The following is a 20,999-nucleotide window of genomic DNA, read 5'->3' as shown; positions in this document are numbered from 1 at the left end:
AATAATTTAAAAATTAAAATGAAAACAAAAGATTATTTAAAATTGGGGGTGTTTTTAAACTTCTTGGGTTTTCTCATTTTATACTCAAACTTTTCCCTACTAAGTTGGTAAAATTTAATTTAAAAGTATGAGTTTATTTGGTCCCCTCATCTTTAATTAATTCACTATAAAAAAAAAATCACAAAAATATTTCCCTGTATTTTTATTTGTCTCTGTATTTATAATATTGAGAACTGCAGCTATACCTCCATCAAAATTTTTGTTAGTGATCTTTGGGGTATCTTCAAGCTTCAGAGTCTGGTTGACCTCTGTCATGACACCATAGCGATTTCTAGGAAAGAATGACAAATTTAGTGCTTTAGTTAAGTCCAAGTGCTTTTACAAGGTCTTGACAGGCCTCCTGCCTTCTTAAAAACAAAATGTCCATTTAGGGATGAAGTCAGGGCAGAATGTGATACATCACCATTTAAAATGGATGTTTATAAATATAGGCCAATGATAAATAGTGAGCAACCTACTTGGATGAGGAAGGCAGAAACAGGTGTTTTTCACTGCAGACAACATCTCTTATGTGCCTTTTCTTTGCATCAATATTGTAATGACAGAACTGAGTGCTCTTCAGAAGGGCAGATAACGGGGTGTTCTGTAAAATAAATAGTTTGACAGTCAGCTTACTGAGTAGAATGGGAAGCAATCATAGTTTTAAAGGTTGACACAGTTTTACTGTAAGATTAACAGTTAAATATTGGAAATTGCGGTGCATAACTGGAATCATTCTTACACAAAGACAAAATTGTGCCAGTAACAATCTTTGGACTTAAGTCTCTTCTCAGGCAAAAGTCCCACTGAAATGTTCCCTCAGGCCTTATTGAGGTGCTGGGTTAGTAGTTACTTCATGACTGATCCCCTGCTGCCTACAATAAAGGCTCCTTCATAAAACCAATTTGTAATTTTTGGAATAGTTCAGTCCCCTTGTAACAACTGCGATGTTCAGTCTCATGACACAAACTTTAAAGATTTCTACAAAAAGCTGTAGAAGTGGCAGAAGTTATAAAATGTGTTTTCCACATTATATGAAACCTTTTTTTTTTTTTTAGTTAAAACACCCAAAAGCACAGATGCCTTCATATCAGAAAAAAATCTGACCATATTCATGCAAGCAACTGCATCTGATCATCGTGGATTAAGAGGCAGACTGAACATTTTGTCAAACCACTTACTTCAGGGCAGCTAGAGCCCTAACCTCCTGGACCTTACACATACTTTAAGAGTTTTAGAGGTCTACATGTTTTAAATAAAATTGAAATTTTGAAAATTTTGACCCAATTTGGCTATGCTCTGATAGATTATTGAATAATCAATAGGACTAACTCCATATATGAAAAGCTCTCCTTTAAAATAGAGAACATCAAAGAAGGTAATTACACTCTTGCTCTGCATCTGTTTTTTTCTATTGACAACCATACAGCAGTCTGATCTAATGGAAGGGTGCAATAAAACTACGTTTTCAAAAATAAATATAAAAGTAGTCATGGTAGTGGTTATTTATCATTTTAAGTGCTGGTGTGAAAAATGTTACATTATATAATTTTTAATGGCATACTTACTAGTCCTTTTACAATGGCAATGGGGCTGACATGATCTCTGATGGGACTGAAGCTGTCACAGCCTTTCAGGTACCTCGTAATTGAAATATCTTCTGCAACATTCCCTTTTCTGGATTTGAATTCAACTTCACTGTCACACTTTCCGTACACAGTATCCTGGAAAGAAGAAAGATGTCAATGCCTTTGCTCGTGCTGTCAGACATTTTCTGATCTACCTGAAAGGCACCCTTTCTGATCTGAATGTCCAGGCCTTTTGAAAATGATGCTCAGGAATAACTCTGTCTAGGTGATCTTTTTTCCATTGGTTAACACAATAAAGTGAATGCTTTCAAAAGACCTACCATTGGAATTGTTTTTATGTTTTCCACCGTTTCTGTTGGCACAAGGAGAGCTGAGATGATACCTCTCTTGAGATTCAGTACATTCAGAGGCTCATCCTTCTCTGGATACAGCTTGACTTTTGTTCCATCCTGAATGCTGAATTTTAGCTCATTCCTGCCCCCCAGAAAAACAACATTAGTATGAAATCATATTAAAGCCACACAGTGAAGAACATGTTATCAATAACCTACTGGGCTAGAGATAAAGCATCATGTTTATCTTGGTCTATCATTATTTACTATTCACTGCTGTTACTAACAGAAAGTACTACTATTAAAGCAAAAAAACTCTAACCAAGGACATTTTGATTTCGCCAGATTACGTCATGTAAGGGCAAGCAAATACCAAGAGCAATGGCTGAAAGTTGGAGTTGCATAAATGCAGAGAAGAGATAAATTTTTAGAATGGGATAATCATTAACTACTGCAATAAACTACAAAATGATGGGAAGGATTCACTACTAGTCTGAGTCTTTAAAGAAAACTTTAACTGTTTTCTGTAGAACATATTTTTACACTGTCTCTAGTTGGTTTGAGATCTATAGCTAGTGAGACAAGATGACTACTGAGGCACTGAAAGAAGCATGAAGGTGCATGACTAAAATATGCACTGACAAGCACTAGAGACTAGCTGAGTGGAGGGAGTAGAAGAAATTACTTACAAAAACAAATAGGTAGGGAAAAGATTAGCTACACAGATTGGGACTGGAAATCTGGACTTCAGTCTCAAATGCCTTTCTATTGCACAGTCTGTTAGCAAAGGAAAATTATCTTAAACCAGCTGAGTGCAGCCTTTTGAGAATGTGCTTACAAGAAGTAATAATAATTACACATGCAATAATCTTTTGAGGCACTACCCAAGAACTTCCTGATGTAGATGACAGAAATGAAGAAACTATTCCAGGTGAAAGCATTGTATGTAAAATTCCCTTCCCTACTTGCAATTGAGAACTATGTAAACTCTTAAGTGTATCAGGCATAGTTTTGCTGTGGAACCAGCTTACAAATCTACCATGTGATCATGAAATGTGTTCCATGCCTAGTATAACATAATCAGGGTCGACTGTTACACTGCAGCCTGTTCCATGTTAAGGTCCCAAGTCTTGATGATAATTGACATTGCTTACTTTGACATGGCACTTGCAAAGTCCTCAGAGTTCTTGGACTTTTTCAGAATAGCCCTTCCCTCAGTGTCAACACCAAATGTCTCCCTCAGGGAGCAATGCATCGTCCTCAGGATGAAGCGGCATAGCTGGGGTACCTCCAGCTCAACCTGAAAACACAAATATTATATGTTATTCTTTTTAGCATTATCACATTTCCAGGACCACTCTGCTACTGCTTTGGAAATTCCTTGGGATTTGTAAAGTGTCAGGATCACCCTGCTACCAGCTGTTGGGAAAGACTCCAAAGTGCTCTAAATGGCTTAAGCTAATTCCATGGAGAAGATAAGAGGGCAAGTATTTGCTTGGCTACTAGCACGGATCATACTAAACGAGCAACTTATTTTCTGAGAATTTTGAGTATTAGAACTGTATGAAAACTTGAGTCATTACACTGATCAATGTGTTTAGACTTTATCAGAACAGCATGTGCTAAATAAAAATTTTTTTCACAGTTACTCCATTTCAGGAAAAAACCCCTCAAAACCAACATTATGTTGAGAAAGTTTTGGGCAAGATAAGGTGACGTTGGGTAGTTAAATGGCCTATGGGAGCCTTTACTCCTACAGGCCTGATATTGTCTTGAGTTACCATCAGCAGGCTTTCATGGGATCTTCATGGCATCAATGAGTTATTTTAATTCAACTTCTAGAATGTTTGATGGACATTGGTAGACCAAGCCTGGGAGCTAAGGAAAAATGAAGTACCAGGTCTTTCCCCTTTCTCATGTAAAAGTACAGCCAGGGATTGAAATGCATGGGCACAGAGGTGTGAAGGACTTCTGCCATCCTCAGTGCCTCTGTATAGAACAGGGGGGGGGTTAGTCTTCATGATTCTCAATATGTGCCCTCCAAAAACATGATCTTGTTTGTAAAATCATTGAAGGATGCTCCCCAGCAGCCAGCTCCCATGCTGTTAAGGACACAGTCCCCAACTGTGTGTATTTACTCCTCTTTGCCTACCTTGCAAGTGATCTTTGAACCACTTCGAGAATCTGCTGTTCCTGTGATCCCACTTGATGTCTCTGCTTCATATGAGTAAACATATTTTCTGAGGGGTTTAAATCTGGTTGCATCCTCTGCAATTGGGAAAATGAGAGTGGTTTTATGACCTAAGTAGGATATGCATATGAACTCGTTACAGTGCATGCTTAGCGTTGTGTAACTGCAATAAATGCCAGAAAAAGGAAGCCTGAAGAGCCATGCTCCCACTATTTCCTTATACAGAATATCTTTCAGACAGAGAAGTGATGCCTTCATGTCAGTTGGATAGTTTATGAAGTATAGGACAAAACTTCAGGGAGCAGCATAAGTTTTGGGGTCCACTGTTCGGATGGGATCTGACACTGTGACCCCACCTGTCCTTCAAATCATGCCCAAAAAGCAAATGAGAAAAACAGGAGAAAACTTGAAGTGTGAAACTGTTTTAAAACTACCCTATAGTTTCTAAATTGAGCCAATCAAATTGTAATTTTCAAATTGGTAATAAAAAGATCTTCAGCTCAGATTTTTCCATCATAATGCAAATACTTTGCTTTACCAGTCACATGACAGACTGAAAGCAAAAACCATAGAAATAGATAACACACCAAAACTACCATTCTTCAATATAATTTCACCTGAATTTATGGACAATCTTTCTGCTTCAGACTCTCTGACATATGATTTACTCTAATTCACTTATTAGATCAGAAAATTTTACTAGGGTAGATTATTTTTAATGGACATAAGCTTTACTTAATTGGAGAACATCCAGAACAAGGGAAAAGCACTAAATTATGACCAGAACTATTGCAGGAGGGAGTATTTCCAGAGACAATTCTCTTTCTATCAAAAACCTAATAGGCTTCCTAAAAAGAATGAATTTCACCTGTATTTAACCTCTCCCTGTTGCCCTCAAACCCAACCCTCTGTAATTTCAAACCCTGCAAGCACGAATGAAAGTCCTAATAGAAATAAAAAAAAAAATACTCTCTATGTCAAATACAGAAATATAAGATATTACTTTGGTGTCTGAAATGAGTAACATAACCCAAACAATATCCTCGATCACAAATCACTCCCACTAAACTGCAGGCATTGTTTCAAACTAAAGATGATGATCAGGCACTTGAACTGTCTGTGTTGGAGCAGTCTAGATCAATCTGAAGCAAAAATTACTGTTCCCTTCGTTTAGACTGAGCAACTCACTGGAACTGATTCTGTTGTGATCCTGAATGAAAGGTAATTTCCTAAATCGCTCCTCTGTCGTTATTTGTGACTGCCTGACTATATGCAGTCCTGATTTACCTTTATAGAAAAAGCAAATAGGCAATGCTGGTGTAAACCCAATCACCCACCATCAAGTCTGTATGACTCTGCCTGCCTCTCCCAGCAGGAATGTAGCTTAATCTTCTTTTATCAAATCTTTGTCACATCAGAAGCCAATGGCAATGTTAACATTGCCCTTTATGTCACACAATTTCATACACAGGGAGCAAATTAGTACTATAAATCTCATTTCCTCACTGCACTATCACTTTTATAAGCTTTACATACTTTAGCTGTGATTATTTTCATGTAATTGCTAAACAGAATTATTGCAATAATAACTAACTGTCATACAGTAATCAGCATCTTAAAAACATTTGAGAACTAAATTAAATTATCTATTTAACCCTATAATTAGCTGCTATTAAAAGATTCATCACTAATCCTGTCACTTTTGGCTATCCTAGTCTCTAACTGCATTCAGAAAAATTTGCAATGCCAGTATCTATATTGCTAGAGTGAAAATTATTGGTTCATATCCTGATTTTAAACAGAAACCAATGAAAAAGGAATAGAGAAATTATAAGCTTAGACATACACATAACAAATAACTAATTGTATCAAAAAATAAACAAGAAATTGGCAATGAAGCCCAGCAGTCTTTGAGGTGGTTCAGCCTACTGAAGTAAACCAAATCGCCTGGAGGTGGTGCTAAAGCACGCAACAAAGGGGGAAAAAAAAGCCCTGAAGACTAAGAACAAACTAACTCATTCAGTACTTTGACCCTGTGGTGGAACATTATGTATCTAACAGAGCAGTCAGCACCAGTCAGAGTTCATGACAAAGATAGTGCATGAAGTCAGCATTTCCTGACTCTTGGCTTGTTTAAAGAAATTGCTGTCCTTGCTGACAGAGTTGATGATTTATTCTACAGGTATTTAGTTAGAAATCTAAGTGCAATTATGTGGGCTTAGCAGCAGCTGTGAAGGGTAAATAAAATGTGAGATTTGGTCCACACAGAGGTGTAGTGTACTTAACCTCACTGTTAAAGCTTCACATTTGGTAACCAGGGATTTCTAGATTAAGGAATTTGCATCCGACAATTAAGAAATAAATAAAAAAACCCCAACCAAACAACAAACCCACAAACCCATCAAAAAATAGGTTCTTTAAGAAAGTTCAGAAACTTAAACTCAGCTTGTCCAATCTTAGGAAAGTTTTAAAATTATTTGAACCAAGCCTAATGGATAATTGAACACTTAAAATGAATGGCAAGAAGGACTTAAGAATACATTACCATCTCTTTCATTTAAGTTATTTCAGAAGAAAAGATTAGGAAAACTCAGGCTTTGAAAGATGTTTTCAGTTAAAACAGTGAAATAAGATAACAAAAGGAAATACAAAAAATCACTCACTTGAACATCCTGGATTTGCACTTTCAGGTGATTCTTCTTCTGTAAAAAACCCAAAAAAACAGTATTAAAAACTGGAAAAGCTGTTTCCAAAAAAGTTTGTAAATCAAGACAGATGAAATGTACCATGTAACACATTTTACTTTTAAATTTTGCTCTATTTGACCACACAAAAATACTGCAAAATGGATGAATGGCTGTACTCTGGTTTTTGTATGTTTAAAATAGGACAACTTTGAAGGTTAATACAAAAATTCTCTGCCAAGAAATCTTTTCTGGATATTGAGAGTTTATTCCTTGAAGGAAAAGAATGCTGGTTGGAAGCTTATTCAAGTTAAGAATTATTTGTTCCAATCAGTCTTAGATATGTTCCATATGACTCTATTAAAAAAATAAAATAAAATTAAATTAAATTAAACATAATCTACTAAATTTTTTGCATTTATTGGATGCTATGTCATTCTTTGGGATATCACGCATGAAGGCCAGCACTTTTCACAATGTTCTCTGCACACTTTCCACGTTTTCATTCTGGAAATTCTAAGTAGACCACTCTATAGAAATAGACTGTAACATTAGTCACAGTAACAATAGCATCAGAAACACTACTATTGCTATTTAAATAAAATTAATGATATCATTAACAGCAATTTGAAACAAGGCTTATTGTATAGCAATACATTTGTGTAACATCAGTCAGGAACAGAACATTAGATAAACAATAAAGATGTCCATATGATGAATTAGATCTTTGTATAAAACCAGACCTGCATAATTACTTCTAGACTCACTTTTCTCCTTAAGCTCCTTGAAGCCCTAGGCAACACTACAGAGCTGTATTCTAAAAAGCCACTTCTTGGGAAGCAAGGATAGCTCCCAATCCATTGCATCATATTCATCTCAGTTATCTTTTATGATCTTAGGAAAAAACCCCTCTACTGGCCTACTTCTTTCTCTGATGACTGTGTCCCTTCAATACAAAATTGCATTTAAATTGCCTGCCAAATACAATTTGCTTTACTGCTCTCTCTCTTCACATTTGCTGCAAAATAGGTTAGCAACAGGTGGGCCAAGTCTGCATGGTATCTCCAAGCTATAGTAGCTCCATGAGAGTTTCAAAAGACAATGCTACAGAAAAACAGTCAATGCCTCACAAGTTGCAAAATACATTAAATCAAAAGCCATCAGGCAACATGAATGACTTTCCTACAATGGGATCCTCCTATGACTGCCCATTCCCATGAAGGGAAGAAATTATACCTGCCACACTGAACCTTTCTAATTCTAAAAGCCTTGGTCCTTTTGAATTTTTTTTTCAATATTGTTGTTTTATTGGGCTCATAAATAAAGCAGTAGAGAGCACTGACATAAAAGAGAATACTTACGTGTGAGAACACCACTGCTGAGCAGCAGGGAGAGCAGCAAGAGCTGCACAGGGCCCATGGTGAGCCCTGGTCCCTCTTGCTGCTCTTTCTTTATCTCTTTTTTCTTCCCTCTTCAAGTCTTCCCTGCTGCCTCAGGGAGAGTGATCCTTCTGACTTGGACCTTCATTTATATAGTCTGTAGCAAGCAGCTGAGTCAAACAGTTTAGAAAGCTCAGAGCAAATTGCCAAAGGTCCAAAGGTGAGAGTCCCAGATCCTCACTGCGCTCCACACCATGCCCTGCTTTGGTTGCTGATAGTCACAGAAACATTTAGGTTGGAAAAAACCTCTAAGATATTGAGCTAACCTCCAGTAAACTCGGGATTCTCCAGTTAGCCAGGACTGTTCATAAATGATTGACAATGGCTCAGTGAGCACTCCTGCTAGCTCCCCATCCTTCCTCCTCTGAGAATCAAAAACCCTCATTTTGTGAACTCTGATTTCATGATGAATCCCAACACTCCTAAAATACAGGGTTATCCTCTTCCTTGCCTGCACCTTCTGAAGAGTTTAGAGCCCTCCACTATGGCAGTCCAATAATTCAAGTCATCCCACCATGTTCCCATGATGGCCACTACCTCACAGAATCCCTGCTGCGCAATGGCTTCCAGCTCCTCCTGTTCCGTACCCACGCTGTGTGCATTGGTGTAGGTGCACTAGAGTTGTGCTTCTGGTCCTGACACCTTTTGAGGGGAGATGTTCTAATTCCTATGTGATGGTTCTCAGGTGCATGCGCTGTTTGTAACACATCAAGAACTCCTGTGTCTTTGCTGCCACAAAAGGGGGTCCCCATGCCCTACCTCTGCTGAGATGGCAAATGGAGGGACCACAGTAGGACACGGTCCCTCAAACACTGGCACGCTGCCCCCAGGCGTATCTGAAGGAACAAGACTGAGCTGGAGATAAGTCACTTCCAGTTCACTGGTCTTTCCCTTAAGCAGAGTTTTAAGAGCCAAATCCCCCAGCTAGAGACTCTAACAATGTATTCAAATAAAGGTACCACATCTACATAAGTGATTACAATGCATAAATTGGAGATGGAAGAAATTATCATTGCATCGTGCTTTAGTACAGATGTTGATAAGGACAAGAATATAAGTATTTGACAAAATCAGAATATTGTGCAATTACTGGCAGGAGATTGAAAGTGTTTTTTTTTTTTCCATTGGAACAGAATTTGTCATATGCCTTTAAAAATATTTTACTTTGACTTACAATATTCAGGTAAAACAGGTCATGCCTATTTTGAAAGTAATCTCTGCATAATTCTTTTGTTTCCTTATTTTTAGGTTCAATTTTTTTTGCTAATAACAGCAAAAATATGAAAACTAAATGATAAATTTTATCTTCTAAATTTTTTCTTCTTAATGAAGAAGATAAACCGATGAAGAAAATAAACTTGATTAAATGCAAACAAATCCCCCTTTTTAGGGTTATGTGTATTTGGCAAAAAAGGCAAGGTTTATGTCATGAGAAATTCTAGTAGTTTGAATTCTTTTTCTATTCATATTTATCAAAGCTAACTGCAGTAAAAAATTGACTATGGAAATATTTAAGAACATTTTGTTCAGTAAATTTAATTTTTCATATATCTGATCAAATGGAAATGTTTTGACATTCACATACTTAAATATTTTTCCTTAGCTTGTTGAATCAAAAATCAAATTTTGGCTTAGCTAAGCAGTAATTTCTATAACCCTGCAATGTTACAATTTTACCATACATCATGGCAGTTATCTTTAAAGTCTCATATTTCTTCATACCCTTTCTCTCTTGGACTTAAGGATTACATTTCCCAGGGTGCACTGAGATCATGTAACTCCTAACATCAGCTCAGCCAAATGGTAACTATTGATGTATGATGGCCTGTATTTTCCAACAAGGGAGGCATCTTTCTTGTAATCAGGATTTTGTCTGATGACATTAACAAAAGTATGCCATTTCATAGACATTTCCTGCAAAAGTTCCTTTTGTGGATTCATTGGTATTGGAGATACCAGAAAGAAAGCATTTCTTTGATTTTACCATTCTGGTTTCTGTCCTTGGCTTATACTAATCACAGACACAGATTTCAATAAAAATCAATACAGATTTTTATTTTTTTACTTAAAAAAGTTATGTGTTTTGTTTACTTTTGTGTCCACAGCTGCCCCAATATGTGCTGTGATCTATAAAAATTACTTTTTCTTATAGTAAGGTTGTACCAAAGAGACTGCACAAAGATAGCATTTTGTTCATAGCATTTGATTAATTTTTGCATGCAAACATAACAGCTTTGACTATTTCCTAAAATGTATTTACTTGTTCACTGTAGCACTGGAAATAAACAGAGCTCTGGAGTGCCCACCATTCAGAGTTAGATATTTCCCTATTTTGCCTGTGTCTGTGTCTCCTTACTGCCTTCAAGTGGTTATTCACGCTGAAGTTGAACCTGACTGTATTAGTATCATGTTGCATGGCTATAAAAAGGTTACAAACGTTATGACTCAGCCCATAAGCATGTAGGTAACATATACCCATCTGCTGTGACAGTTTTATTCTGCTGTATTACCTAGTGTCCTGGTTTTGGCTGGGATAGAATTAATTTTCTTATTTTTAGTAGCTGGTGCAGTGCTGTAATTTGGATTTAGCATGAGAGTAATGTTAACAACTCACTGAAGTTTTGCTTGTTCACAAGTAGTGTTTACCCAAAGTCAAGATCTTTTCAGTTTCCCATGCTCTGCCAGTGAGGAGATGCACAGGAGCCTGTGAGGGAGTGTGGCCAGGACAGCTGTCCCAAACTGGCCAAAGGGATATTCCATACCAAGGAATGTCATGTCTGGTGCATAAACTGGGGGGAGTTGGCTGGGACCTGCCAATCACTGCTCAGGGATGGGCTGGGCATTGGTCAGTGTGTGGGGAGAAATTGTACTGGGCATCACTAGTTGTTTCCCATGGGTTTTATTTCTCTCCTATACTTTACAATACTTCTGGGTCACAAAGCCCATTGTTTGTGCATTCTTCAGACATTCTGCCTATGGACTGAAACAATTGGTCATAGGAAATGTAGGAAGTAGGACAATACTTCTGATACTGCTGAAATACTTCTGAAATAATTTTATACAGAGAGATAATTTGTGGGTGTATATTATGGATATACAAAATCTCTTACATGCTGTGAAAGCCTTGGCAATTATGGAATTGTTAAATGTATAGAATTGAACAAAAAAAATTTCAACATTCAAACTTTAAACAAGCTGATTAAACTGATTTGGGTTTAAATTTTGTTTCTAAACCATGTTGTGCATTACACTTTATTTTTTGAAAACTCTTAGTTGTAGTTCTTCTGACATTCAGAATCTAGATTTGTTTCTTAAAAGAACAATTTATTTTATGAAACCTGTCTTCAGACTCAAGTTTTTCCACAACTGCATGGAGAAATCTGCATCAAATCACTCATCTGAATTCACTCCATCCTACACTTCTGTCTTCTAGAGACGAGCTACTTTACTCATGCCTATTTTGGCAATGTAACAATATTTTCTTAATGCTGATATAATTAGAGAAATTCTATTAACCTTTAATTATATATTCTATAGTGTGTGTGTGTATATATATATATATATAAAACAATTGTATCTATTATGTATGTGCATATATTATATTTGGCATGATATATTATAGAATGTAGTCTTTTTGTCTGCTTGGTGATACTGAGAGTTTCTTTGTCTCTCGGAGACTGCTCAGATGTTTTGACAATACTTTTATGAGAGATTTTTGCATAGTCTTAGGATAAGACTTCTTTAATTAACTCATTGAAATACTTTATTAAGTTTTGTATCTCATTTTCATTCAATGGCTTTTGCAAGAAAACAAAACAGACAGTTTATAGGAGCAGTTATGGTTAGTACTAAGCTACTTATATTCCTTATATTCCTTCCTATTTATATTCCAAAGAATCATTTTGTCTTTCCTTCTATCCCTCTCTTTTCTCTTTTTCTTTTTCTCTCCTTCCTTCTTGTCTGTCCATTTTCTTCCTTCTTTCTTCTTTTCTCTTCTAAGAAATATACCCACTATGTGGTATTCACATTTATTTTTATCTCATTTAGGTCAAGGCCCAGCACTTCTGTTATTTGGGAAACATTGGTCTTAGCCTTCTACTGTGTTTCCCAGTTCACAGTGTCATCTGTTCAGGTCTTGGCATGTCCCTCATCAGAGAAAAATGGTTGTATTTTCTGGTGAAACACCTCTGGTGCTAACTATAACCCAGTGGCAATTGGGGGAAACTGTGTGTCCCAAAGGAGGTGTTGGAGGTGCACAAACATACCCTCTGTTTGTCTAAGAAATGCTGCCAGAAGCCTGCTGAGGCATCAAGAGTTGAAAAATATTTGGCATAAGTCATCTCCTCCAGAATTTCTCTCCTTGTAGGTAGTGGAAAATGTTTCCTTTTTACATATTTATTTAGTTCTTTTGAGTATATTCTTGGGCAAAGGGTCTGACTTCTTTTAGCACTAACAAGAAAATGTACTGAATCCTTTGAACCTTTTATTCCTACTCTCCTTTCAAAGTATTAAACCTCAGTTCCTTCATTTTGTTTTGTCATTAGGCAAAGGAATTTGCTTTTCAAAACTGTGGTAGGTTGGATCTCTAAATTCAGTTTTTCATTTTCCCAAGACATTCCTACAAAGATGTAGCAAACATCTTTAGTCTCTCTCATCAACAAGGTGACATTATGAAGTGCTTGATGTATTTCTAAACCAGTATTTTTTCCCTGTTTCTTTCTTATTTGTCCATACTTTGTATTCAAATGCTTGCTTTTTAGCTCACCACTGGAAGACTGATCATGTATTGTCCTTTTAGTATTAATAATACTGTTTCTGGTACAGATGTTCAGTGCATCTGCAAAAAAGGTAAGGCTAAGAAATAACCCATTTACTCTCAGAATGACAATCTGGGGATTTCCTGTAGTAAAATTACATGCTGCTGTTCTAGTAACTTCAATTGAACCAGTGGCATTTTGTCATCCTTTCTGTTCAGGTTGCAATGTTTCAGTAATGCCTGCCCTGCCAAAACATTGTACTCATGACATAAGTGGTTCAGTGAGCCATGGTTCTTGAGAGCTCCAACTTGCAACTCTGTGCACCTTTTTGCTTCATCTCTCCCATGGTTTCAGGTCTCCATCATTTTCATACTGCTGGAGCTCATGCTGTGTCCACAGGCTTTCATGTACACAGGATGCCATCCCTGCCTGCAAAACTCCAACTGCTTTCCCAAAATTAATTCACACCACCACTGTGCTTTCTATGATGCTTTTCCTCATCTCTGCATCTAGGCACTTCTCAGAGTCTCAATTTTTTTTCCAGACTTGCAAGCTGAATTCATCAAAACAGAAACAGTTTATTTAAGTTTGGGGTTTTTTACAAAATTATTATTGTTATTTCTTTTCAAATATTTATCTGTCACATGTCAATTTTCTACAGAATACCATGTTCCTCAAAGAATCACACTATAGCAAAATAGCCTTCTGCACTTCAATTAAATGGAAGCTTTGAATGTGAGAATTATCATTCATGGTAATTGTGCCTTGCTGTTTTTCTTTTTGCTGGCTTCTACTGCTCACAAATACACTGAGGAGTAATGTTTAAATATTTTCCAGTTGTTTTGGGAGCTCATTTTTTCCACCACTCTGAGCAGTTCATTTTTCTTTCTCCTTTTGAGTGCTGTTCAGTAATCATTCAAAGCCAAAGACTCTGACAGGTCACTTTCAGTCTCTCTGAGCTGATCCATCAATTTGATCCATCAGTTTCAGCTGATTGATATTGTGCAACACAGCTTTCTACACAACATTATACCGAATTTTACTAGATCATTCCTGAGTCTTTTTAGGACATTGTTCTCCTTGGAGAGGACAAAAAAAAAATCCATCTTCATATTAGTGATAGGGAATAAAACCACAGACTATAACTTGCCTTACAGAGCATAGGAAGCCCTCAATATCAGCTGTCCCTAATGTTAGATAATTAATGCAGAAGATGCCCCTGTGACACACCAGGTGCTCAAAGGCCACAAGGAAGTCTCTGTGGACTGAACTCACATATGACAGCTAAGGAAATAGGTGTGACACCCAGTGTCTCATCTGAGGAGGAGAAAGAGGTATCTATACATAATTTTTTCCTTTACTAAGGTGCAGAAGAAATACAAGGAAGAAAAAAAATGAGTCAGTGCTTTTGCATGATACCAGAAATGAAAACAAAACACGTGAAGCCACAAGGGTGACGACGGCAGATATGGCTGTCAGGTGGGGACTGAACTTTAATCTCTGTATTGACCAGGTTTTAATTCTCATTCCTGGATGATGAACTGCACCTGTTGGGCTGGAGGCTCTGAAAAGTTAGAAAGAAGGGGGACATGTTCTACATCTGATTGGTGCTGACATCAAAGGTTTTTTACTCTCTGGTCACCTTTGAAAATGTAGCCTTAATAAACAGTGGGTTCAGCTCCCTTCCCTGGGTAAAAATCCTTTCAAAATTAGATACATTATTGTAGTGGTTGTGATTTTAAATTCTAGGACAGGCCAAAAAGTCACAGATATTTGAAAAAAATCCCTGCCTTTTATTTCTAAACATGGATTGCATCATTGAAATATCTTCAGCTTACCCATACACCTGAGTATTTTACAGGTTAAACAGCACAAACTACTGATGTTATCCAAAATTCTTCATTTTCAGAAGGCATCTGAAAAGAAAGGATTTTTTACCCTCTGAGTTCCTTTCTAAACTCAATATACCACCCTAGATTAACATAAAACTGACAGAAATGAAAACAATATTTTAAATAGATTTTAATATATTTTAATACTAAGATAATATTATTGCATGAAATAATTGTATCCTTACTTGTATGGGACAATATATGGACAATATTTTGGTGCATAAAAATACTATGTATTTCCCTATCACAGGAACAAGACATCTAAAATATGCTGTAAAATCTAAACTTTTACAATGTATTTTAATGTATTTTTGTAAGTAAAGCATTTGCTGTACTTCGTGAATTTTTTATTCTTTTTATTTTATTTTATTTTGCTTTATTTTATTTTATTTATTTTCCTTGATTCTGTGTTTTTATGATTCTATTATTATCAGTTTGGACTTCAAAAAAAATTATCAGTCTTCTAACTAGGATAAGACTTTTTTTGTTGTTATTGTATTCCTGAAGAAGGAAATGTGTCTCCTAAAAGTCATAATAGTAAGAGTTATACGTTTGCAAAGGAAGTTCAGTTTTGATGAATTATAACCTTGATGGAATAAATCATCATGAGAGAGATGTATTTATTCAGTATAGTAACTTGTCTCTATTATTTCACACAGCGAATAGGAGTTCTACTGTAAATATCTTACATGTGGAATGGTTATTTCCTTACTTGTCTACAGATACACACTTCCATACATTGATTAATACAGACTTCTGACTAAAACAAGGGGGTTCCAAATCTAAAGATTTGGATAAAAATTATTTCCAATATCACTACATTTTTCTCAGTAAAATCTGTTTTTTTTTAACTCCACCACACAGTCAGAAAGAATGGTTCTGGAAATAAGCATGCTACCCTTTGCTGGCCCTGCCTACCCATTGGATGATGTCCCAGGGGCTAGACTGACATCGTAACAGGATTCTGTACAGAGCTTCTGTCTTGGGGTCTGCAGGTTTAAAAATCAGTCCTTGACATCTGTGGAAAACATTCCTCTCAGGATAATAGTGAGTTGCAGACAGTTGCCACTTAAGCGAAAATTTCTTTATTCAAAGATTTCAGTGAAGATGGAGCATTTTGTCTCATGTTAGTGCATGACTGTCCAATTACCTCTGCTATCAACAGTGTAGTGATTCATTATGCTGATCACTCAATTGAAACCAAACCTCATTTAACACTAAGATAAGGTATAAACTGTGAAGATAGGTTAAGGTTTATCTTTCAATAGCAGCTGGAGCTCAGAAAAAAAAAAAAATTGGGAACATCCTGTTGTTCAAATAGTATTCAGTTCAGATGTTATTTAGTAACAGAAAGAAAACTTTCAGAAGTTAATTTTTTTTTAAGTTCTTTGCAAACATGCTTAGTCAAGGTAAATAAAATATCTAACTATTTATTTGGTCAGCAAGAGTGAGGATTTCTTATTTAGACTTTTTGGCATATACTTCCAACATATCGGCATGTCAATTATGGCACATTTTAATGAAAAAGGAAGAGACATGTAACACTAAGGGTCACTTTATCTGTATGAATGAATTGGTTGACCATGATGGAGTTTTGTTTATCTGACAGGAGGACTGGGCTCTATTCTGAAGTTGCCTCTTTGTTGTCATCTGATGTTCTCAGCAGCTATTTCTCTGTTGACTGCCCCACATTTTGCTCTATTTCTTGACCTTTTACCTTTTTTCCCCTTGTATCCAGTACCTCTGTTTAATTTTTCTTTGCCACAATTGCACCTAAAGAATTTTATTTTCTAATGTTGCTCTTTCATTTCTTCCTATTTTCTGTTTCAGCACATTACCCATACCACACACTATCTCATTGTTATCTTTACTTCTTCCTAATAGCCAGAATTTTGCTAAGTCTTGCTTTAGTGCTACACTGCTGAAATCTCCTCATTTCCTTGTTCACTAAGCCCTTGTAATCCATTATCCTCTCCAGAATTCCTCTCCTAGGACAACCTAGCAGATTCTTATCATACACCACTTCAGCTCCTTAAAGTGCTCACATTTGTGGCATTAAACCATGTATAACCTCAGAGTGCTTTACTGTGGGGCTTCCTGAAACATCCCTCTGCCCATTTCCAAAGCTCGTGATGCAACATTTGTGCCTTGTTTCCTAGTGTAGAGTGGACTTCAGGCCCCCAATATTCAGATGTTAAATTCAGGTAAGATGAATTCCACCATGACAGTAAGGATTTGATGGGCAGAGAACATGCATACAGTTGTGAGGACTTCAGGATTGTGGTCAATGTGTAGAGGTGTACAAAAAGAAAAGTTACATAATGAAGCAAGAGAATGGGGAACAGTGTTAAAATATTATATCAGTACTGTAGTAATGCAAGCAATGATATGTTCTCAGCAGCAACAATAAAAATAATAGAAAGCAAACAGAGCTATTATTCAATTCCAGTGGTTCCAGTTCAATGATCATGTAGTGGAAGCTAAGAAGGATCAGAGAAACACAGGTCAGAGCCACACCATCTCTTATCTTAGGGAGACTGAAGAGGCTCTAATTGTGTGCTTTGAAGAGAAGATAAGAAGAACTAAGATAAAGGTACACAAATCAATTAGAAGCACTGAGGGTCTACTCTTCTTGCAGTACTGAAGACATTTGGAAGGTGCCTGTGTGTGAAATCCATTCCTGACACAGGGCCAGCCAAATGTATTTTTAGCTCCTTGACTATCAAGGACACTTGTATGATGGCTGGAAACAATATATTGATTTTAGAGAAGATTTGCAGCCATCTCAGCTAGCAGCTGAAGCTCAAACAAGACAATCCAGCATGGATGAAAGTATACCAGGTACACAATCCTTCAATCTTGCATTCAGTGAACTAGAAAGTTGGCAATATATCTGAATGTAAAACCTAATCTAACTAAGCAAAACCAAAGAATAAGTATCACCCACAGGTAGCTTTTGAGATCTCAGGTTGAAATATATTTATCAATGTACCTCCTGGTTTTGCTTACCTCCTGGAAGTCCTTTTCTGGTTGGACTGTGAAGTAGTGTTTTACAAAGACATAAAAGAAGACTTCTCTTGACTGAGCTGGTGATCTGAATACGACCTAAAGATACTGAAGCAGGTGGATACAACAATGCAAGAATACAGAAAGGATGTAATTTATGTATTTTCAAACTTGAACACCTTGAATAAATTCATATCCTAGAGGATCTTGTCTGGTTTCTAGCTGCCACATCAGAAGTTTAAGAACCACTTGTTTATAAAATAGCTGCCATTGTTGAGGAACCACAAGGAAGCTCAGATAGCATTAGTTACTCATCTGATTAAACATTTAGATCTCCTCAGAGTATAACACAAATGTAAATATTTCTATTACCTGCACACACCTACATCACAGATAACAGTTTTGAAATGGTCCAAACTGTCAGGCTTAAGCACATGAACTAGGAATTTCCCTTCAGAGCAAGGTAATTCTATAGCTCCTTCTTATAGTTTCCAGCATACCTCTCAGAATCACCTTACATTGCTGAGGAAAGAGTGTAGCTGTTTCTGTAAGTCTACTTTATAGTCTATAAAAATCCATCTTTCAGTCTAAATAGTAATTCATAAGACCTGATTCTAATGGGGCTGGAAAATAAATTTAAAAGATTCAGCTGCATCCTCACATAGAGTTTTCACTTAACAGGCTTACATAGGTAGACATTTGCTTTTCTGTACTTAAGTGGAATAATTCCTGATGCACTCAAAAGTGTAGAATTGAGGGAGAACGTGGAGGGTAGAATGAAGTTACTTGTTGATGGATAGTAGAGTTTAAAGGAGGTAAATATGAGAATGTAAGACACCTCCAAGTCTTTGAAAGGGAAGTTGTGCTTAAAATTTCTAGTTAGCATTTTTATTATTCAGTTTCATGGGATTAATATCAAGCCTAATGTTGAATTTCAGTTACCTGAGATTTATGTTGGGAAAGTGCTTTAAATTTTCCCATGACTTTACACTTTGGGAAAATATTCTGAGGTGAATTTACACATGGGCTTACCAGCTCTTAGGTCAACTGATGCTGGAAATTTTCAGCCTTTAATCACTGCTGATGGACATCCAACTCAGCCAAAGCACAGAAGTAGGATTAGATTGAAACACCAAATGGTCAGCAGTCAAATAGTCTACAAACAGGTTACTTTAGATGGGATTTTCCTCCTATTTCTTTAAAGTTTGGGTCCATAGAGAGAAGTATATGATGGTTAGGAGAGAGTGGGTCCAGAAAGCTAGGAGGTGTATTATCTCTGGATGACTACTTGGATGAAGCTACATATTTGAAAAAGGAGAATATAAGAGGAAAAATGTCTGAGGAGTAGAAAGATGGTGTTCAAGTGGGGATGGAACACAGAATTTAGGAGACTGAATATGATGCTCAAATATTCACACACCTAAAGATGCCCAGAAATGCAGATAGTAACTTGCATGAAGAGAAATTCAGACACCCCTTGCTACAGAAAGACTGCTTTGACAAACAGATTTGCTGTAGTGGAGAATATGAAAGACATAAACAGAAAGTGTCTGGCAAAACCAAGAAATTAAACTAGTAACAGGGGAAAAGGGTGATGAGGACAGCTGGGTTTGTTTGTACTTAAAAAATGAGCTCACACATAAAATGGGCCAAGGATAATTTTCTGGGTCAAAGAGTCATAGCACAATCCATGTCCATCAATTTAAATCCTCTCATTGACATGAGATGCTCACATGCAAAATGTGTACTGGGAATGATTCCTGACAGGAGAGGAGTCTGAAATAGTGCCTGGGCACTAAACCCTGCTATTGATTCTGTATTTAGCTGTGAGAAAAAGTAAGGGTCAATTGCCATTGTTTTGTTTATTTTCCCAGTGTAGGTGTAGCGTGGGAGAGTCCAAGGAGACATGAAGATAATATACAGAGAATTGCAATGGAATGCCATGACCCAAGGACCAAAGTAAAGCAGGGAGAAGAAATGCTGGAATTCCTCTCAAATCTGGGAGAGGCTGGATCTAAAAACCTGGGAAGCAGCTTACCTACAATTAGTCAATAAGGCATCAAATCATCATATTTTGTTATCAAAGTATAGGCAGTGAACAAAAATATGCAATGCTAGACAAAAGTAAGGATATGAGATACAAATTGAGGAAATCTGGAAAACTTTCTATTAATTTTTAGGTAAGTGGAAAGCAATGATTCTGCTGGTTTCATACTAAAGCAGGTCTATTTAGTTTAGTTTAGGGAAAACAGTCAAGAAAGTGTTATTTCCAGTGATTCTTCTAGTGCAATTGCAGAGAATTTTAATTTCAAATGAGAATAAAGACTTGAAAAGGGAAGGAAAACAGGTAGATTATGAATTTCTAGGAATCAGAGCCAACAATGTCAGCCAACAACGAGCATTTATGAAAAGAGACTATTGTTAGGGAAAAAAAATCAAGAGGCTGATCTGCAGCACATGGAAGTAGAATGTAATTTCTTTAGAGCAATACTACTCCAGAATTTCCATATCAAACAGGATAAAACTTGAAATGAAGAACTCCCAGCCTAACTGAATAAATCATATCAGAAATGTCAGAAAATACTGTTAAAATATTTCAACAGAATATAAATATTTAAATATAGAAATATATAATAGAAAGTTAAAAATGACTAAGAAAAGGAGAGGCAAAAATTTCTGTCTTGGAAGGTTGAGGGAGTTGTGTCAAAACTCCAGAGGGAATGTATAAATGCTGCAAGAAAAAAAAACCATCAAAGGAAGGATAGGAAGGATAGGAAGAAAGTAGTTGACAGAAAGCTACTGTTAAGCTTGGTCTGAAAATTAAATTGGCATTAGACTCAACTCTCTATCAAAGCTTGGGGCACATAGAGTGCCAGAACTGCTGTGATGCTTTCTCGTGATAAAGAGAGATACTTCACAATGACATTGCCATCAGAGATGGAGAGCAACCCAGCACAAAGAGCAAACCTAAAACTAAGACTGAATCCTATCACATCTCTCTGTGGATGTAGGCTATAGACAACATGGAAGAGATCAGAAAGTGGCCTAGGAAGGAACTAAATTAACTTAA

The 20,999-nt window shown here is 36.6% G+C and overlaps 1 protein-coding gene across 1 annotated transcript in view; it reads right to left on the bottom strand.

Annotated features, from left to right (window-relative positions):
- Positions 1 to 8,254, bottom strand: part of APOB (apolipoprotein B) — a 35,542-nt gene extending 27,288 nt beyond the window's left edge. Inside the window, 8 exon segments of the mRNA XM_036380478.2 lie at positions 246 to 331; positions 519 to 643; positions 1,608 to 1,763; positions 1,949 to 2,102; positions 3,115 to 3,260; positions 4,113 to 4,228; positions 6,815 to 6,853; positions 8,197 to 8,254. Of these exon segments, the coding sequence (XP_036236371.1) occupies positions 246 to 331; positions 519 to 643; positions 1,608 to 1,763; positions 1,949 to 2,102; positions 3,115 to 3,260; positions 4,113 to 4,228; positions 6,815 to 6,853; positions 8,197 to 8,254 (880 nt within the window).
- Positions 8,255 to 20,999: the final 12,745 nt, after the last annotated feature.

This window comes from Molothrus ater, chromosome 3 (assembly GCF_012460135.2).
Source record: "Molothrus ater isolate BHLD 08-10-18 breed brown headed cowbird chromosome 3, BPBGC_Mater_1.1, whole genome shotgun sequence".
In the NCBI taxonomy this organism is placed as follows: domain Eukaryota; kingdom Metazoa; phylum Chordata; class Aves; order Passeriformes; family Icteridae; genus Molothrus; species Molothrus ater.
This window is presented reverse-complemented; position numbering and strand designations above follow the sequence as displayed.